We start from the raw sequence: 21,983 nt of genomic DNA, 5'->3' as shown, positions 1-21,983 counted from the left end.
TGGGATATTTTATTTTTATTTGGTTTGTGAGCTTTATTTTGGGGTTTCATACCCTCTATTGGACTGTGGATCCTGTATTCTGGAGTGAGTCAGCTGGCAGACTCTGATATACCAGCTTGCACTACTTGCACTGTATTATAGTGTGCAGCATACGTGAGTATCCAATTACAGCGGGGACCTAATATTGGGGTTTTGAAAGCTTTAGTGACCATCTGTACTATTGGAGTCTTTCTGTTCCCCTCCATATCTTCTGTCCTTATATCTCAGACTAGAGAGTACATGGAATCCGGTGGGAGCTAGCTGGAGAGCTCTGAATACTCCGGCCTGCATGAATAGCACTGCATTATAGTGCGCTCCTTCTGGGAGTACCCATTCATAAGTAAGGGGTTCATTTTTGGGAAAGAAAACACGTTTTGTTTTAACACACTGCACCATTAGAGCACCTTCTTCCTTCTTGTTTCTTTACACAGAGATCCATACAATGGTGATGCTCTACTGGTCTTGACATTTACTTGTTGGCTAATGTAAAGAGACCTTATCTATAGCTGGTGCATCATCCACTGAGCTGCACAGTTTCCGTGTTCACTTTTTTATTTATTTTATTTTTATTACTGTGCATTCGTTTTGCTCTATTCTAAAATATTTAAAAATATCAATTTCCTCTGTTGATGCAGTTTAACTACAGAAATACAGATTACAAGTGGAGCGCTAATTTACTGTGCAAGCTTTGCGCTAAGTGCAATTAACCAGAGGTCAGACATTTGGTTAATTTAAAAAATGTCCTCCTATTGCCCCATATAATAAAGTGTGCATATCCTTTTTACAAATAAAAAATATGAGCACCTTTTAAAAAAACAAAAAAAACAACTGCTTGAAGCAGTTATAAGGGGTTAAAGTGAGAGAAAAAAAAGGCACTGAAAAGTGCCTTTACATTGCGGTTTATGGGGATTGTGTTTTCTCTATAAATTTATATTCATATACATATATATTTTAAATATGCTGCCCAACGCTGTGCGACTTACTCCCTGTGCTGCACTAGGTTCTGTGCCGTGTCTATTGGCATCAGAGCAGAGCCTATGGAAGTGTGCTCTCATTTTTGAAAAGCTTATTTGCAATGCAAACATGAGGTCATGTTCGCATTGTGCTTTACTTTTAATACCAGCGCACATTTGCGTGTGCCGCTATTACTGATTAAAGCACACATATCGAGCTCGCGAAAGCACAATTTTTCTCTCCAGTCGTATTGTAGCCCTAAATATTTTTTTTAATAGTCCAATGTGCATTGTGTCTATTACATTATTTGTGTGGCATTAAAAACATAATTTAAAGTTGTCCATGATCACTGCCACTACCATGCCTCATCACGAACACATCACAGACATCTTATTAAAAAATAAATAAAATAATGTGTAGAAGCAGTGCCCTTATATATACTTTCCTATGGTGTCTCAATACCTAGGGTCAATCCAAAGATAAAAATTTGTCTCAAACAACCTAACAATAAGAGGTGAAATTCCCAGAGAAGAAACAATAATACACAATCAGAAATAAAATATTTAATTCAAACCAATTCATATATTTAATGGACGTACAAATAAAAATCACACTTTCACAGATCAAATAGAGCATGCAATTATAGGTGACTTTACTTCATTCTCTTGGTATCCTTAGTTGAAGAGCATACCTAGGTAGGTTTAGGTGCCTCAATGCGCTACTGGGAGCTAGCAGGTGATTGGTGGCTGCATCTTGGCAAATGCATTCAGCTAGCAGCCAGTTGTACATTGCTACTCCGGAATGTCAAATGCAGGGATTTTCACAAATCTTCTCAGATAAAATATGCAGCCAAAGGGAAAAGTAAAAGAACATATAGTGCCAGATTACAAGTTGAGCGCAAAATATGCTTCAAAGGAAGCATAAATTGCGCTTATCTGAGTATTACGAGTTAGGTGCAATGCTAACGCGACCTTGCATTTGCATTGCACGGAAGCATTATTATTATCGGTTATTTGTAGAATGCCAACAGATTCTGCAGTGCTAAGCATTGCGCTTATGAGAGCACGCTTGCATAGGCTCCAATGAGAGCCTCGTTCTCATGCAGTCAGAAACGGCAGAGAACCTAAGTGCAGTGAAGGGGGTAAGCCGCACAGCGATGGGCAGCAAATATAAATATATATGTATATGCTTATATACATATATATCAATGTGTTTATATGTGCATATACACATATAAACACATCAATATACATGTATATAAGCATATACACATATAAACACATCAATATACATGTATATAAGTATATACACATATAAACACATACATATACATGTATATAAGCATATACACATATAAACACATCAATATACATGTATATAAGCATATACACATATAAACACATACATATACATGTATATAAGCATATACACATATAAACACATAAATATACATATAAACACATAAATATACATGTATATAAGCATATACACATATTAACACATCAATATACATGTATATAAGCATATACACATATAAACACATACATATACATGTATATAAGCATATACACATATAAACACATAAATATACATATATATAAGCATATACACATATAAACACATAAATATACATGTATATAAGCATATACACATATAAACACATACATATACATGTATATAAGCATATACACCTATTAACACATAAATATATATGTATATAAGCATATACACATATAAACACATAAATATATATGTATATAAGCATATACACATATTAACACATAAATATATATGTATAGAAGCATATACACATATAAACACATAAATATATATGTATATAAGCATATAAACACATAAATATATATGTATATAAGCATATACACATATTAACGCATAAATATATATATGTATATAAGCATATACACATATAAACGCATAAATATATATGTATATAAGCATATACACATATAAACACATACATTTACATGCATATAAGCATATACACATATAAACGCATACATATATATGTATGTATATAAGCATTTACACATATAAACGCATAAATATATATGTATATAAGCATATACACATATAAACACATAAATATACATGTATATAAGCATATACACATATAAACACATAAATATACATGTATATAAGCATATACACATATAAGCACATAAATATACATGTATATAAGCATATACACATATAAACACATAAATATACATGTATATAAGCATATACACATATAAACACATAAATATACATGTATATAAGCATATACACATATAAACACATAAATATACATGTATATAAGCATATACACATATAAACACATAAATATACATGTATATAAGCATATACACATATAAACACATAAATATACATGTATATAAGCATATACACATATAAACACATAAATATATATGTATATAAGCATATACATTTATATATATTTACTGGGAACACACAGTTCCCATAGACTGCTATTCAGTGCTGTTTTTTTTTTCTACAACCACACACCCGCCACTTTTAACCCCTAAAAACTGCCTAGTGCAGTAGTTTTTTATGAAAAAATTTAAAAACCCTTTATTTTGGGGACATTTGGGGCAGTTTTAGAAAATTAACCACAGATCTGATGTCTGGTTAATTTTCTGGGCGTTAATTGCTACCGCAAGCTCAGTTATTTATTTATTTATTTATAGCGAACCCGCAAAATAATATTATCAATAAATTAGCATTTTACTTGTAATCTAGCCTATAATTAATTCAATAGAGATGTTAATGATGACAATGAAAGCCTAATAGGTTTAATAGGTTTAAATATAATATTTTTTTCACGCAATCAATAACATTAAATCATAAAAAGGCGTGAAACTGATCATTTCATATAATTTTAGTTAATGTTATTATTAATGGATCCAATATACTTCATTGCAATCAGAAACATTATTTTAGATGAGGCATCCTCAAACTTGGCCCTCCAGAGGTTTTGGAACTACATTTCCCATAATGCTCAGCCAGCTGAGCATCATGGGCAATGTAGTTCCAAAACCTCTGGAGGGCCAAGTTTGAGGATGTCTGATTTAGATAATCATAATCTGTACAATTTTCAGTTTTAAAAAAAATAAATAAAAATGATGTGTTGTATTGTAAAGGGACATGAAACCCAATTTTTTTCTTTCATGATTTAGAAATAAAATTCAATTTTAAACAACTTTCTAATTTACTTCTATTATCTAATTTGCTTCATTCTCTTGATATCCTTTGCTGAAAAGCATATCTAGATAGGCTCAGTAGCTGCTGATTGGTGGCTGCACATAGAAGCTTTGTGTGATTGGCTCGCCAGCGTGCATTGCTATTTCTTCAACATCGGATATCTAAAGAATAAAGCAAATTAGATAATAGAAGTAAATTGAAATTAATTATATTCTCTATCTGAATCATGAAAGAAAAAAAATGGGTTTAATGTCCCTTTAAGATGCAAAGTGAATATGCACAAAATAAATAAAAAAATAAACAGCACGCAAACAGGCAAAACAAAGGTTCACAAGGTATTTTCTGACAAGACTGGAACAGAGGTGACAAATTGTCCCCATGCAAGAAATAGAAGATATAAATGGGTTATCATGGGTTTTTCAATTGGACTGTAAGGGGTTTGAATTTGAAAATCCCAATGAAAACCATTGCAATGCACTTCACAAGGGAATGTACATTGTTTAGAATGAAGCCCATAGAAAAAAAGGTTAAAGATTAAATATGAAAGTGTGTTCTGGAGACTTCTGTTGGTTGGGCAAACAAAGTGGCCACTACTCAAAAGAGCCCTCTGGATAGGTAAACATCAAAAAGAGGATACCCTGCCACTTTACCTAAATCTGGTCATGAGGCACTGAACATTTAAAAAAAAAAATCTTAATATTTGACTTTAATAGACATAAATGTCCTTATCACTCCATTTAAGGCTTCCTAAATATTAATCTGCAACTCCAATTTATTAGGAATTTATCCATCACTGCTCCAACATATAATTTATTTGCATAGCCCACTGAAAGTTCTGACAGAATACATAATAATTAAGGGTCTACTATACTTAAGTTAAGTAAGTTACATTTATCAGTGTTGTTTAATATTTTTGTATAGGTGGAATCAGCTGGATCTGGCCATTGTTTTGCTTAGCATTATGGGAATTACATTGGAAGAAATTGAAGTCAATGCGTCATTACCCATTAATCCTACAATAATTCGGATCATGAGAGTTCTTAGGATCGCTCGTGGTACGTCAGTGCAAGATGAACATGTCTGGATTGTAATATACTTCTTTAAATTAACATTATTTTTACAGTGCAGTTTTTTTTTAGGTGGGCTTTGTCATCCTAAATTGTATACCTAACTTAAAGAGAGATTGTTTTCAAATTTGTTCTTTATTACATATAAAAGAGAATACATATCAATGTATTATTATTAGTATTTATTTTATTCAAATTCACGTTTTTGTCCAGAAAACGCCCCCACATATCCATCTTTACTAATTGGGGCATATGTATCAAGCTCCGAATGGACAGCAGTTATGAAGCAGCGGTCACAAAGACCGCTACTCCATAACCTGTCTGCCTGCTCTGAGCAGGTGGACAGACATCGCCGGAAATCAACCCTATCGAGTACGATCGGATTGATTGACACCCCCCTGCTGGCGGCCTATTGGCCGCGAGTCTGCAGGGGGCAGCGTTGCAATGCTGAATACAGCGAGCGTATTGCTCGCCGTATTCAGCGAGGTCTGGCGGACCTGATCCGCAGTGTCGGATCAGGTCCGCCAGACCTTGATAAATATGCCCCATTGAGTATTAGTAGAAAGAATATTAGTGGGAAGTATACATGTGATATCCTGCTGTGTTTGTTTCCGTTTAAAAGGGACATTTATCAGTAAATAAATTCAAACTGAAAGATTAGCCTAAGAATAGTTTGTAGATGTATTTTTAAAATGATATTACTTGTTTAAATATTGGAGTAATAAGTGTAAAATTTTAGTTTCTATAAAATACTTATACTTCTATAAAGTTATGGGTGACGCCATAGTTTCTCTTATCTAATCTTTTTTGCTGAGGCCAATTGTGGATATATAAAATGTGCAAATAATGGCTTTGTGGAATATACAAATGATAAAGTAATTCTAATTTATTTGTGTTTCAAGTCGTTTAACAGTTTTATTTCCCACATAGCAACTGTTTGCACACTTTGTCGCTTCTCGGATTTTCCTTTGCAGAAGAAATTAGATACGGGAAACCTAGGTCTTTAACATGTCTATGACCATTGCTTTATTGTAAAATCTACCATTTTCAGAGTTAAATTAAAGAAAAAGGGGAAAAATAAATAATGAAATTATCTTGCCCAGTTTTTACAACACATTATTTTGCATTTTATATTATAATCTCAAAGTATTTACTGTTCCTTTAAATTAAACATCGTTTATTTCTCATTTCTAGTAAATAGAGTAAAATAATAATGTGTATATGCTGCTCTTATATATGAATGATTACATTTTTTGTCCATAGTGTTTCTTTAATTGTTTACAATTGCCTGATATTTAGTGCTCAGAGACATAATACAGCTAAAAAAGACAATTTACATAAAAAGGGGGTACAATTTCCACTGATCCATTAGTCCTAGACAAATAACAAATTCCAGAGATGAGATCAATCTCCCATAGAAAGTAATGATGCTCTCTGACATACACAATCTCACAGGGAGAATGAAGTTAACAGGGGTGCACCTGGTACTGATATAAATTCTCTGTTTGTAGCAAATTCAGATTAAACAAGTGTTTTCACTACAGTTTAACTCACATTTGCTTCTAGTTTAGTATACATTAATTTTCTTTCAGTTAAATACAGCTAGCAAGATAAATCAGTAAAAACTGCAGGTGTAAAATGCTTAGAGCATATCATGCGTTGTGAGAGAGCTTCAGACACATAGAATTAATATTGTTGCAATTTGAAAAAAGAAAACATAAATATATACCATATGATCCTAATTTGTTACATAAACTTTCAAAGCATAATCAGAATTTGTAAAATCTTAATCCTAAATACACTGATGTATACAGAATCTAAATGCGTTAAAAAACAAAATAGAAAGTGCACAGCTTAAATGTAAAGGCACTTAATACAACCAAAAGTCTAAAGTAATATAAAATACAAAGCACAACAAACCCTCATGTCATGCAGTGCTAAATTGTACTATGCTTTTCTCTCCAAATTCAGAAATACAGGATGTGACCCTTGGAGGGATATAGCAACATTTGCCTTTCTATAATTTCATGAGAGATCATTTTATATAATCTCATCTGAGCAGAGAGCTTTAGAGAATTGAGCTCTAAGTTGCCAACCTTTTTATATTAACACATTTCACTACAATATAATATTATATGTACATGTCCATTTTAAACAATAAATATAATTTTTTCTTTCCTAAGATATGGTGAGTCCACAGAATCATCAATTACTAGTGGGAATATCACTCCTGGCCAGCAGGAGGAGGCAAAGAGCACTTCAGCAAAGCTGTTATATATGTCACTTCCCTTACCCATAATCCCCAGTCATTTTCTTTGCCTGCTGCGCAAGGAGGAGGTGAAGTTTTGGTGTCTGATCTACAATCAATATTTTTTTATTTTAAAAGCAGAGTAGGTTTTCTCTGATCTTTCTAAAGGGTCTAGCCTTAGCCCATGTCAGTCTCTTCAGTAGGACAGTGGTGGCTTTTAAGCAATTGGGAACTTGTGGGGTACAATCCACAGGTCCATGTGAAGGATGGTATCCTCTCAAACCAGGTGAGCTGTCCTACTGCTGGACAGATAAATATTAAGGTAAGTGCCAGTTTTCTTTTTCTATGTAAGCAGGAAAAAATTTGGCACTTAATCAGCTGAAACGCTGCAGGGGGACGTTTTTTATTATTCCTGTCAGGGTGCAGGTTTGTATGGCAGTTTCTGCAGGCACTGTTAGTGTGAGGAGTTATTTATTTTATTGATGGCTCAGTGAGGATCCGTTTTTAGTAACATATTATGTACTTTTATTGGGGGTTTTATTGTTTGTTTTAAGCCTGTTTTCAAGAAAGTTTTTTTTTAAAAAAATGGCTTTTTTGTCAGCTGTAGGACCGCCCCTTTTAGGGAGGTTCTGATTCTTTGATGTCATAGTTTTTTGGCGCTTTTCTTCACTTCCTGTAGAGTGAGGTGCGCATATTTCAGATGGTTTTGCTGTTTAGAAGGCTTCTTGCTGTTTTTGCTTCTCTGGAATCCGGATTGTAAACGGGATCGTTTTTTTTCCTCTGTTTGCTGTGGGTTGCATTCTGCTGAGGTGTAGAGTGTTGCCTGGGGTATGTTTTCTTGATTTTGTAAATTTAAAGGGAACATTTATTTTAGAAAGTTTTTTTTTTGTTCTGTATTATATACTTTGTTAAATGATAAATATATATATAAAAAAAAAAAGTTTTAAAAAAAGTTTTACTTTTTTTTTTTTTTGCTTCTTTTTTTTGTATTATGGATCAAGAGGCTGTGCAGGATGTTACCTGTAGCTTATGTTTTGATGCCCAGGTGGAACCCCCAGTACCTTTTTGTTCTTCATGTATTGAATGAACTTTAGCTTATAGAAATAGACTTTTAGACCCTGAGCCATCATTAGCTAAGGAGGATGCTGTTCAGGAGCCTCCAGTTTCAGATGTGCCACACCTGTCTCCTCAAGCGTCCCAATCCTATTCATCTGCACATGCAGTGCCCTGTGTTTCCTCTCATGCTCCATCTGGAGTTACTTTGCAAGATATTGCTGACCAGGTATCCTCTGCGGTATCTGAGGCGCTGTCTGCTTTTCCCATGCTGCAGGGAAAACGCAAAAGTAAATTTAAAGAAACAGTAAGTAAGGTTTCTGATCCTGAAGTAGCTAATCAAAGTATTTCCTCTCAGAAGTCTGAGGATGATGATTCTTCAGGTGCATCTGTCCTTCAGATTTAAGCTGGAAAACCTCCGCTTGCTACTTAAGGAGGTTTTGGCTACTTTGGATGACTCCTATTGTACTATCGTTGTTAACCCTAAGAAGTCTAGTAAGCTGAACAAGTATTTTGATGTTCCCTCTGCAGTGGAGGTATTTAATGTTCCAGACCGTGCTTCTGAGATTATTGCACGGGAGTGGGAGAGACCTGGTATTCCTTTTTCTCCATCTCCTATTTTTAAGAAAATGTGTGCTATAGCTGACTCTATTAAGTAGTTGTGGCAAACGGTTCCTAAGGTGGAAGGAGCTATTTCCACTTTGGCTAAGAGGACCACTATTGCCATAGAGGATAGTTGTTCTTTTAAGGATCCAATCAATAAGAAATTGTAGGCATTATTAAAGAAAATGTATGTTCACCAAGGTCTTCAATGGCAGCCTGCGGTGTGTATTGCTACTGTTATCAGCGCTGCAGCTTACTGGTTTGATGCCTTGTCTGATTCTATTCAGACAGATACTCCTCTTGAGGAGATCCAGGGCAGGATTAAGGCTCTTAAGTTAGCCAATTCCTTTATTACGGATGCTTCCTTACAGGTCATTAAACTGGGAGCAAAAATGTCTGGATTTGCGGTTCTAGCTCGCAGAGCCCTTTGGTTAAAATCCTGGTCTGCGGATGTTTCTTCTAAGTCTAAGTTATTAGTTATTCCCTACAAGGGTAAGACCTTGTTTGGCACTGGTTTGGCTGAAATTATTTCAGATATCACAGGAGGAAAGGGATATTTTCATCCTCAGGATAAGAAGAATAATCTAATCAGAAAGGGTGTCAGAGTAATTTTCGTTCCTTTCGTAACTTTAGAGGTAAACCCTCCACTTCCTCTTCCAAGCAGGAACTATCCAAGTCTTCCTGGAAGTCTGGTCAGTTTTGGAACAAGGGGAAACAGTCTAAGAAACCTGCGGCTGACTCCAAGTCAGCATGAAGGGTCGGCCCCCGATCCAGGAACGGATCTAGTAGGGGAGCAGGCTTTCTCAATTTGCTCAGGCTTGGATACGAGATGTCCCAGACTTGTGGGCCGTGGAAATTGTATCTCAAGGGTACAAGATAGAATTCAAGACTTTTCCTCCCAGAAGCAGGTTTCTTCTCTCAAGATTATCTGTAGACCAGATAAAAAAGAGGCGTTCTTAAATTGTAACAAGGATCTTTTTGCCCTGGGAGTTATAGTTCCAGTTCTTCCGCAGGAACAGGGTCTGGGATTTTATGCATATCTGTTTGTGGTTCCCAAGAAAGAGGGAACTTTTAGACCTATTTTAGACCTAAAGTGTTTGTTTGAACAAGTTTCTCAGAGTACCCTCCTTCAAGATGGAGACTTTATGTTGCATTCTTCCCTTGGTTCAAGAGGGTCAGTTCATGACAACCATTGACCTAAAGGATGCATACCTTCAAGTTCCCATCCACAGGGATCATCACAAGTTTCTGAGATTCGCTTTTCTAGACAAGCACTTTCAGTTTGTGGCTCTTCCATTCGGCCTTGCAACAGCTCCCAGAATTTTCTCAAAGGTCCTGGGGGCTCTGTTGGCGGTAATCCTGTCTCGGGGCATTGCAGTCGGGCGATATCTGGACGACATTATGGTTCAGGCATCGTCTTATCAACAAGCAAACTCTCATACGGAGATCTTGTTGTCTTTTCTTCGCTCCCACAGTTGGAAGATGAATTTGGGAAAGAGTTCTCAGATTCCAGCCACAAAAGTAATGTTTTTAGGGACCATAATAGACTCCCTACTAATGAAGATATTTCTGACAGAGGTCATAAAAACAAAGATCTTCGGCTCTTGTCTTGTCCTTCAGTCCTCTCCTTGGCCATCAGTGGCTCTATGTATGGAGGTAATTGGTCTGATGGTAGCTTCCATGGACATCATTCCGTTTGCTCTGTTCTATCTCAGACCTCTGCAGCTATGCATGTTAAGGCAATGGAACGGGGACTATGTGGATCTGTCTCCGCAAATAGTTCTGGATGAGGCAACAAGGGACTCTCTTCTGTGGTGGTTATCTCAGGAACACCTCTCCAAGGGAACTTGCTTTCACAGACCTTCCTGGGTGATCGTTACCACGGATGCCAGCCTTCTAGGTTGGGGAGCAATTTGGGGGTCATTGAAGACTCAGGGTCTTTGGACTCGGGAGGAGTCAGTTCTCCCTATAAACATTCTAGAACTGAGAGCAATTTTCAATGCTCTACTGGCCTGGCCTCAGTTAGCCTTAGCCCGGTTTATCAGGTTCCAGTCGGGCAACATAACATCAGTGACGTACATCAACCACCATGACAGAGATGGCCCGGATAATCCAGTGGGCGGATCTCACACCTGTTGTTTTTCTGCGATCCACATCCCAGGAGTGGCCAATTGAGAGGCAGATTTTCTGAGTCGTCAGACCTTTCATCCAGGGAAGTGGGAACTCCATCCGGAAGTATTTTCCAGTTTAATCCTCAATTGGGGTCAGCCAGAACTTGATCTCATGGCTTCTCGACAGAATGCCAAGCTTCTGAGGTGCCCTGGCGGTCCCTTGGAATTTCAGTCTAGCATACATATTTCCTCCGTTCGCTCTCCTGCCAAGAGTCATTGCTCGGATCAAGCAGGAGAGGGTGTTGGTGATTCTCATAGTGGTTTTTGTCAGGCTTTGGTTAGGATCAGGCCTGTGTTTAAGCCTGTTACTCCTCCCTGGAGTCTTAACCTTGTTCTTAGAGATTTACAGCGGGCTCCGTTTGAACCTATGCATTCCTTAGATATTAAGATGTTATCTTGGAAGGTTTTGTTTCTTGTTGCTATTTCTTCTGCTCGGAGAGCTTTGCAACTCTCGGCTCTGCAGTTTGATTCTCCTTATCTGTCAGGATCTCTCCTAACACTGAGAAGATCCTATTGAGAAATGTAAACAAATCACAGTTGTAGACTTAAGTTTGTTTGTACCACTCAGAATAGGACTATTAACACTGATAATTAATAGTTATTAACCTGAGTGAAATATTCTCAATGGATAATTAGATTGATATAATATAGTTATTCAATCTAACAGCTGGAATGAGAACTGTGTTCAGTGATGCTGATTATTCTAATGAGGAGCAGACAGGAATATGACAATCTCAGTTTACTCCTGAGGTGGTAGTGAGTGATTTAGCCAAGTGTCTCTGCCTGAGAGAGAGGAGTAGCTTTGAGAGTCTGTGTTCACTTTGAGGCAGAACTTGAAATTTGAGGCAAGACACAGAGGTATGGCAGATAGAAACTCAGGAGCGTAACAACTTGTTTCTCATTAAGCAGTGGTTGCTCTATGCTGACAGCGTGTATCGCTGCAGTCTCCTAATGCTGCGGCTGCAGCTCCGGAACAGCGCTCAGTGAGGTGGGCGTGAGCGGCTGAGTAATGTTTGAGTGGCAGATGACGTCAGACGCCGGTCCTCGGTTGCTCACGGAGAATTTAGAATTGCAAATAGAATGTTGCAGTAAGTTGTAATCCACAGAAGTACAAGGGCATAAGGAAATAACCAAGCTGATAAGGATATTGACCGGTGAGGTGTTCAAACTGCTTATGGAAAGTTACTTTGGTTAGCGGTGTTTTCCAGTAACTGATTCAGTTAGAGTAAGGTGACAGGGTGAGCAAAATCCTGAAACTGTAGTCCGGTTACTTATACAAGTGTAGATGAGATCAGGATACTTGTAGTTATAATTTGTAGAGAGCTCAGAATATAAAGACTGCTGGTCAAGAAGTCTAAACAAATACTAAGCACTAGGGACAGGGCGTAGGTTAGATTTATAGATTCAGAGTGAGGCTGAAGTCATAGAAGGAGGGAAGCGAATAGAATCCTGACATTATCTTATTTTTCATTCTGATAAGGTGGTTCTACGTACTAAATTAGGTTTCCTACCTAAGGTTGTTTCAAACAAGAATATTAATCAGGAGATCATGGTTCCCTCTTTGTGTCCTAATCCTTCTTCTCCTAAGGAGCGTTTGTTGCACAACCTAGATGTTGTGCGTGCATTTAAGTTTTATCTTCAATCGACTAAGGACTTTTGTCAGTCTTCTGCTTTGTTTGTTTGTTTTTCTGGGAAGCGCAAGGCTTCTTCTCTTTCTCGTTGGCTAAGGAGTATTATTCATTTGGCCTATGAGACTCCTGAGAGAATCACTGCTCATTCCACAAGGGCTGTTTCTTCTTCCTGGGCATTTAAAAATGAAGCTTCTGTGGAACAGATTTGCAAGGCTGCAACTTGGTCCTCTTTGCATACTTTTTCAAAGTTTTATAAATTTGATACTTTTGCCTCGGCTAAGCCCTCTTTTGGGAGAAGGGTTCTTCAGGCAGTGGTGTCTTCTGTTTAAGTCTACCTGTCTTGTCCCTACCTTATCATCTGTGTCCTCTTGCTTGGGTATTGATTCCCACTAGTAATTGATGATTTTGTGGACTCATCATATCTTAGGAAAGAAAACATAATTTATGCTTACCTGATAAATTTATTTCCGGTTATGGTGAGTCCACGGCCCACCCTTTATTTAAAACAGTTATTTTTTTTCTAAAACCTAAGGCACCTCTACACTTTTGTTATCTTCTTTTTCCATTTTTCCTTTGGCCGAATGACTGGGGATTATGGGTAAGGGAAGTGACATATATAGCAGCTTTGCTGTAGTGCTCTTTGCCTCATCCTGCTGGCCAGGAGGGATATTCCCACTAGTAATTGATGATTCCGTGGACTCTCCATATCCGGAAAGAAATACATTTATCAGGTAAGCATAAATTATGTTTTTAGAGCCTAATTGGAGAAATATTAGGATATATTAAAAATAAAATATCAAAGGCTCCATTTAACAAGCAGCACATCCTTTTTTAGAGCCCTTGCAGGACAGGCAAACTCATGAGAGCCTGCTAGATTTCTCACGCAAGAGCAGGGGGTGGAGTTTTACAAAGATATCCTTGTGCAATAATAAATGTGGGCAACTTCAAGTTCACCACAATCAGGGGCGCACAGATTCTCTAGTCTAGAACCTTGTCTATCTGTGCTTTAATAAATGGGGCCTATGCTTAATAACCAACCACCTATGCTTAATAACCTACCAAGAAATGGGATAGTAATCTGTGCAGTGTATAAGGAGGAAGATGTGTGACTTTAGGATACATGGAAGATAGGGTCATTCATCTCTTGTGTCTGTTTACACAGTTTTAAAGTTATTGAAGATGGCGGTAGGGATGCGGGCCTTGTTGGATACCGTTCTCCAAGCACTCCCTCAGGTAAATATAGCATGTTTATATACCTCTGTTTTTAAGTATATGAATTGACTTTTCTTTGTTACAACTATGTAAATGTAAAATGTTCTCTAACACGTTGGAACTTTTTCTTATTGCACTTTTAAGTCCTTAAGATGCAATTATGTTTTCAAGAAACTATTCATGAGTGGGATTGTTGCATACGTGACTTATTCTGATGCATATTTATTATTAGCTTTCTTTGACGTTCACATGTTCTTGAACAGGTATCTCTAAATAAGTGGTTTGATGCATTTCTTTTCTAAATTTAGCGTTACTTGACATTTATTTATCTATTAGTTCTGTAGCACTGCAGTCTACGTTGTCTGAGATACTAATGTAATAAAGTAAGATACTATTTATTCTCTTCGCTTTAGAAAATTAAAGGAAAAAATTCAATGATATAAAGTTGAGGAAATAAGATTAAGGGTCGTTGCTATGGTCAAATAGATTAATAGATAGATAGATAGATAGATAGATAGAGGGATAGATAGATTGGTAGATAGGTAGGGAAACGGTGCTGTATACTTATTATTATTATTGCACTCCTAAACAACACAACCATTTAGGGGCTGGCAGTGAATAAAATATAAGATTTTATTAATTTATTTGTTAAAAAAGTGAAACAGTTAAAATCAGTGGGCCTGATTACAAGTGGCGAGCTATTTTTTTTCCTGCTTCTGCGCAAACACCGCTTAAAGTAAACTTTTAACATGGTCAGGTCAGCGCAAGTATAACTAGTTAAAAGTAAATTGTTTGCGTGTGAGCGAAACCTGATTCCCGCTAACTTTAGGACTTTGCATATTGCAACCTTATTAACTTCTCTCCATAGACTTTAATGGAACGCGACCTACAGCACTAAACTTGAAAGCAGTTCTTAATATTTCACATTCCAATGTTCTTCACATAGAATAAAATGTTTTTTATATATATATATATATATATATATATATTTGATAATTCTTTTTATAAATATATATCTATACCTTTATATATATATATATATATATATATATATATATATATATATATATATATATATATATTACACATTCCAATGTTCTTCACTCAGGAAAACATTTTCTTATTTTTTTTAAATAGATATTTATATATTAGTTGATAAGCCTGTCCAGAGGGCAGTCTGTGTGTTAAAAATAAAACACCCCAAGCTACAAAAAGTAAAATTACAGAAAAAAATAAATAAAGCTATCTAAAATAATAAAATTAAACCTAAACTAATACCCCTATATAAATAAAAAATCGTCCCCAAAATAAAAACACCTCCAACCTAATACTAAATTACCAATAGCCCTTAAAAGGGCTTTTTGTAGGGCATTGCCCTAAAGAAATCAGCTCTTTTACATTAAAAATAAAGTCCCCCCTAATAGTTAAACCCCCCACCCACCAAACCCCCCAAAATTAAAAAAACTAACACTAATAAACCTAAACTACCCATTGCCCCTAAAGGGGCATTTGAATGGGCATTGCCCTAAATTGGGCATTCAGCTCTTTTTCACTGCCCTTAAAAGGGCATTCAGCTCTTATGCAATTTGCCCCAAAAAAACCCTAATCTAAAAAAACAAACCCCCCAAAAAATAAATAAAAAACCTAACACTAAAGCCCCAAATAGGTACTCACGGTTTCAGAAATCCGGCGGAGAAGGTCTTCTTCCAGGTGGGTCTATCATCTTCATCCACAGCGAAGGCAACTCGGAGCGGAGGTCCGGAGCGGTCTTCCCAGATGGTGGTCATCTGTGGTGCGTCGGCAGTCCTCGGCAGCGACAGTCCTCGGCAGCTGCAGTGGTCCTCAGCGACATGGAGGCTCCTCTTCATCTGATGTCCGTGGTATCCTAAATATTTAATGCAAGGTTCATTGAGACTTCAGTCTCGTGTACATGTTTTCTTCTGTTTGCCCTTCTTCCTTAGGATAGCCTGCAGAAGTGGTCTACTGGTTAGCTTAGCTGCCTAGTTTGAATCTAGTTTCAGCTGCTTTCCGCTAGCTTTAAGGATATCTTGTATCAAGCTGGAGGGAGATTTGGTGATCTATGCTCCCCTCCGTGATTTCATATAGTCAGATCTATGGATTGGTGCTGATTTCATCTCTTTCCTCCTGGCAGTTGGCCTTTGAAGAAGGACCTTTTTTTCTCAGCGTCCTATTTTTATCATAACCTAGTTTTTATGCGGCTGTCTGTTTGGAGATTGCCACCTTGTCTTATCTAGACAAGGTTTTTCAGAAGTCGATTATTTTTACTATACTTCAGGTGTCTCGCTGGATTTCCATAACATGTGGATAAAATCCTTTATTGTTGCGAATCTGAGGGTTTCTCTTGGAATCCCCGCATTTGTCCTTTCTTCAGGAAGGCCTGGAGTAAGGCTGGTGAGTTAGTTCTCTGAAGGGTCAGATCTATCCTTTTCGATCCTTTCTTAGACGTCTGACGGACTCCAGGTGTTTAAATCCTTTTTTCAGGCTTTGGTCGGTATCAGGCATGTGTTTTAATCCGTTGCTCCTCTTTGGAGTCTTAATATTGTTCTTAGCTTTCTGCAACAAAGGCTTCTTTTGAGCCTATGCATTTGGTTGCTATTAATTTGAAGGGAAGTTTTATTTCCTTTTGCTTCTTCTTCTGCTCGTAGAGTCTCAGAGATTTCGGCTCTACAGTTTGACCGCTCCTTTCTTATTATTTCATGTAGAGAAGGCTGTCCTTTGTTCTAATCTTGGAGTCAGCTGTAGTAGCTTGATGGTTAACTGTGCTGCCTAGCAAGCGGAAGGTTTGCAGTCTGAATCAGCTGCCGCTACTTACACCTTGAATGTGTGCTCGCAAGCTGTTTTAAATTATTTTTTTTCCTAAAGTGATTTAGGACCACAATATTAATCAATATATTGTTGTTCCTTCATTCTGTTCTAATCCTTCCTTTCAGAAGGAATGTCTGTTGCACAACTTGGATGTGGTGCATGCTCTGAAGTTCTGTCTGCATGCTACTATGGAATCTCTAGGTCCGTCTCATCTTCTTGGACTTTTACAGATGAGGCTTCTGTAAAACAGATCTACAAGGCGGACACTTGGTCCTCGTTGCATACTTTTATAGATCTATGTTTTAGCCTCAGTTGAGGTTTCTTTTGAGAGGAGAGTTCTTCAATTGGTGGTGCATTCTGTTTAAATCCCCTGTCTTGTTCTGCCTCAATTCCATTCTCTGTCCTTTAGTTTGGGTATTGGCTTTTATCTATTTTTTAAACCTCAGGCACCTCTATACCCTTGTGTCATCTTCTCTTCCATGTTCCGTCGGCTGAATCACTGGGGGTTCATGGGGAGTGGGAGTAATACTTAACAGCTCTGCTGTTGTGTTCTTTGCCTCCACCTGGTGGTCAGGAGTGGAATTCTCACTAGTAATTGAATGGATTTGTGGACTCTCCATGCCAGGAAAGAAAATAATTTATCAGGTAAGCATAAATTTAGTTTTAATAGCAAACAAACAAACAAAAAATCTCTGGTTAAATTAATGAACACAAATTGCTAGCCCTTTATTGGGCCATTTTGAACCAATTTCTTGGTGATTTTTAGACCAATTTGAGATGTAGATATTAAACATGTGCATAGACAAAAAAAATATTCTGGATGAATTTTTGTCACCAAAAAATTACTTTTTTTAGTTTAATATACGTTTGTTAACAAAAACATTAGTCTGCTATTTCCTATGAGACACGTCTTCAGGAGAGCAGAGGAGCAGCTAGACAGCAACTTAAAGGGATGTTAAACAGTCTGTTTTATTGTAATAAAAAAGCACTAAGCTGTATCTTATATAGAAATAATGGGAATATGTATATTCATCTATTTAAATGCATTTTACTGTTTATTTATTTTTTCCCCTATATTTGTGCAGTGTCCTATACTTCTGTCACAGCCTTACAAGGAGGAGGGGGCAGGAAGGTTAATCTTAGAATGATGTCATAAAACTTCTACGCTGGTTACTATTAAAGGGACAGTCTAGTCAAAATAAACTTGCATGATTCAGATAGGGCATGCAATTTTAATAAACTTTCCATTTTACTTTTATCATCAAATTTGCTTTGTTCTCTTGCTATTCTTAGTTGAAAACTAAACCTAGGTAGGCTTATGTGCTTATTTCTAAGCCCTTGAAGGCCACTTCTTATCTGAATGCGTTTGACAGTTTTTCACAGCTAGGGGGCGTTAGTTCATGTGTGTCATATAGATATTGTGCTCACGCCGTGGAGTTACTGATGATTGGGCAGTGATTTGCTAAAATTCAAGTCTGTCAAAAGAACTGAAAAAGGGGGCAGTGTGCAGAGGCTTAGATACAAGGTGATTATTATATATCAGTGCTGGTTATGGAAAACTGGGTAATGTGTAATAAAGGAATTATCTATTTTTTTAAACAATACAAATTCTAGACTGTCCCTTAAGTGAATAGATTAGATAACAGAGAGTCAGGCTTGCTCAGGCCTAGATCAGTTAGAATGTAGCCTAAGTTTCAAAGATGCCAGCTCCCATATCACACTGGGGGCAGGGCTACACTGAGAATTTCTAAGTGCTCATTATACAAGAAAACAAGTGAGTTGTTTGCAGTTTTTTTTTTTTTAAACAATCTGTTTGTTTTAGGTTTACTTTGATTTAACATATTTGTTTTTAGTGAAGGAGGACTGTTTAATATCCCTTTAAACTATAAAAAGTTAATGTAGAAGTGCTACTTTAACAAGCCAGCAGCCACACAAAAAAATTGCATTGGGTCAGAGGTATCAAGAACAAAATTGAAACTTATATACATATGACTCAAGAATAAATCATGTGACAAGAAGATTGATGGATGTTATTGAATAGTGTAAATCTGAAGCCTTTCTTGTCCTTAGAGTAATGTTTTAGAACACAAATACATGTTCTATAATGTAACCTGTTTGTTTTTTTTCCTCTCTTCTTCAGGTGGGGAACCTCGGACTACTTTTTATGTTGTTGTTTTTCATTTTTGCTGCACTGGGGGTTGAGCTTTTTGGTGATTTAGGTAAGTTCTTAGTCTTTAATGAAAGATATATACCGTTAGGTCTCTACAATACACATATTCAGGACTGATTACTTTTTGCTTATAGAGTGCAATGACTCACACCCTTGCGAGGGACTGGGAAGACACGCAACATTCAGGAACTTTGGGATGGCCTTTTTGACTCTCTTTAGAGTATCTACAGGAGACAACTGGAATGGAATAATGAAGGTGAAATAAAATAATATCATTAAAGATTTAGGGGAGTCTTGTGTTAGCTGAATGCATAAAATAAAATGTTTAACATACATTAAAGCTTACATAGAAGTCAAATATAATATCAGCAACTGTAAAACTCATTAAGTGCTTATTAACCCCTAAAGTATGTTTGCCTTTCACTTTTCCTTGTTGGCATTAGGACACCCTTCGTGACTGTAATGAAGACTCCACTTGCTACAATACAGTCATCTCGCCCATCTACTTTGTGTCCTTTGTGCTGACTGCGCAGTTTGTTCTGGTAAATGTGGTGATCGCCGTATTAATGAAGCATTTGGAGGAGAGCAATAAAGAAGCTAAGGAAGAGGCAGAATTGGAGGCAGAGATGGAACTTGAGTTTCAGATTCAAAACATGCAAGCCCCAGAATGTGACCCCTTCATCTGGGCTGGGAGAGAGCTTAGCTTCACTCAGGAGAGCTCATATGGGTACATGAATTCTGTGCAAGACAAGGGGGGCTCTCAGATGTCTTTGGTCCATCCCATGGTAAGGAGCAATAGTTTGTCTTTACCATTTAAATCATGCTATGCTCGTCTGATCTTGTTTTTACTGAATACTTTGCATTTAAGGGAAACATAAATCAACATGAAACTATCTTGGTTCAGAAAGAGCATGCAATCTTAAGATACTTTTCAATTTACTTTGTTTTATTATGATTTTTACCTTTTGTATCCTTGGTTGAAAAGCATACCTAGGTAGGCACAGAAGCAGAAATGCACTACTCGAAGCTGTGACTACTGACACATGTCTCTTATCATTGGCTCATCAGATGTGTTCAGCTAGGTACCAGTAGTACATTACTGTTTAGCAGATTTATTTTTGCAGTCTTATTTTATGTCCCTTTAAATGGTCAATGTTGCTATTATTTTAATTATATAGATAGCAAAATTTGACATCTAATAATTTTTGCTCGCTACATGCGTCAGCACTTTGTCTGTCGCGCTCATTGAGTTTGTATGGTCTATCACCTTGTTACTGGGCTGTTTTTGCTCCTAGACATTTCCACTTATCAATATCACTTAAAGAGGACAGAAAGTTCACAAACTAACTTGTGACAAAGGTGGCATGCTATGACAATACCAAGTTATATGTCACTGAGCTCCTCAGTACAACCTATTGTACTGCCCATTTTTGTCTCTGGAGATGTCATGGTTATGTGATGGATTAAATGCACTTGCTAGTAATGGGTGTGGCTGAAACACCTGAACTCAATAACTAGTAGAGGTGTCCACATACCTTTGGTAATATAATGTTTCTCTCAACAACCCCCCCCCCCCCCCACATCTAGGAGTGTTATTACATGGTTAGTTTCTTGTTTGCATAATTTTTCTATAACCAGTACTATACAACAGAACTTGGGATACATCAGGCAAAATTAGCTATTTTATATGACAAAATAAAGGTAAAGTAGCTAGTTGTAAACAGTTTTAAATAATTCAGCAGGTAAAATGGATCATAGTAAACACATTAAAGGAGAGAACATTTTACATTACACTGTCCCTTTAAGTAAATATTATGAGGTTGATCACAATCCTTTAGAAAAACGTTTGAACTGACTTTTTTTTACAAAATCCTTTTTTGCAGAAAATTCAATAAATATCATTTTCTAAAGAATTGTGATCAACCCATAAAAGCAGAGTATGGGGCCTATCTATCAAGCTCCGAAAGGAGCTTGACGGCCTGTGTTTCTGGCGAGTCTTCAGGCTCGCCAGAAACAGCAGATATGAAGCAGCGGTCACAAAGACCGCTGCTCCATAACCTGTCTGCCTGCTCTGAGCAGGCGGACAGACATCGCCAGAAATCAATCCGATCGAGTACGATCGGGTTGATTGACACCTCCCTGCTGGGTAGCATTTTCTGACTGCTGTCTAAATGTAGCCACCAATCAGCAAGCGCTACCCAAGTTCTGAACCAAAAATGGCTCCTTAGCTTTACATTCAAATAAAGATACCAAAAGAATGAAGAACAATTGATAATAGGAGTAAATTAGAAAGTTTCTTGAAATTGCTGCTCTATCTGAATCATGAAAGTTTAATTTTGACTAAACTATTCCTTTAAGTAATTTTGTAACTGCAGGATAAAAAAAATTCCTTTGTAAGGAGCTCCATGAAGATTCCTACAGGTACCCCCATATCAAGTTCCACATTAACAAATTACCTTTATCAGTTGTTTTATGAAACCTGTTTAAATGTGGCAAAAGGATTGTGAGGATATTTCAATCTGTCACTACCGGTTTACCTTTAACGTCTAAGAAAAACGGAATTTCCTATTATAGGGAAAATTGTGTAAAGTTTTAGATTGATATTGTTTGACCGTTTTTTTATACTGTCTTCAACTTTTTTCTTTGATTAACCCTTTTTTGGCAGAGGAGATGTACACACAGACCATTCAATCTATCTAGTATTTTTGAGCCCCACTCAGTAATGCCGTCGCACATAAATGTGCACTGGTGTTACATTGCCGAAAGTCACTTGCGCACTTCCATAGG

General features: G+C 36.9%; 1 protein-coding gene across 1 annotated transcript in view; it reads left to right on the top strand.

The window, feature by feature from the left end:
- Window positions 1-21,983, top strand: part of CACNA1G (calcium voltage-gated channel subunit alpha1 G) — a 686,261-nt gene that overhangs the window by 613,183 nt on the left and 51,095 nt on the right. The window contains exons 28-32 of the mRNA XM_053708713.1: window positions 5,137-5,270; window positions 14,151-14,221; window positions 19,167-19,245; window positions 19,331-19,452; window positions 19,640-19,981. Of these exons, the coding sequence (XP_053564688.1) occupies window positions 5,137-5,270; window positions 14,151-14,221; window positions 19,167-19,245; window positions 19,331-19,452; window positions 19,640-19,981 (748 nt within the window). The remainder of the gene's footprint in view (window positions 1-5,136; window positions 5,271-14,150; window positions 14,222-19,166; window positions 19,246-19,330; window positions 19,453-19,639; window positions 19,982-21,983) is intronic.

Source organism: Bombina bombina, chromosome 1 (genome assembly GCF_027579735.1).
Source record: "Bombina bombina isolate aBomBom1 chromosome 1, aBomBom1.pri, whole genome shotgun sequence".
Classification (NCBI taxonomy): Eukaryota; Metazoa; Chordata; class Amphibia; order Anura; family Bombinatoridae; genus Bombina; species Bombina bombina.
The sequence above is the reverse complement of the archived record's forward strand: the minus strand, read 5'-3'. Positions and strand labels throughout refer to the sequence as shown.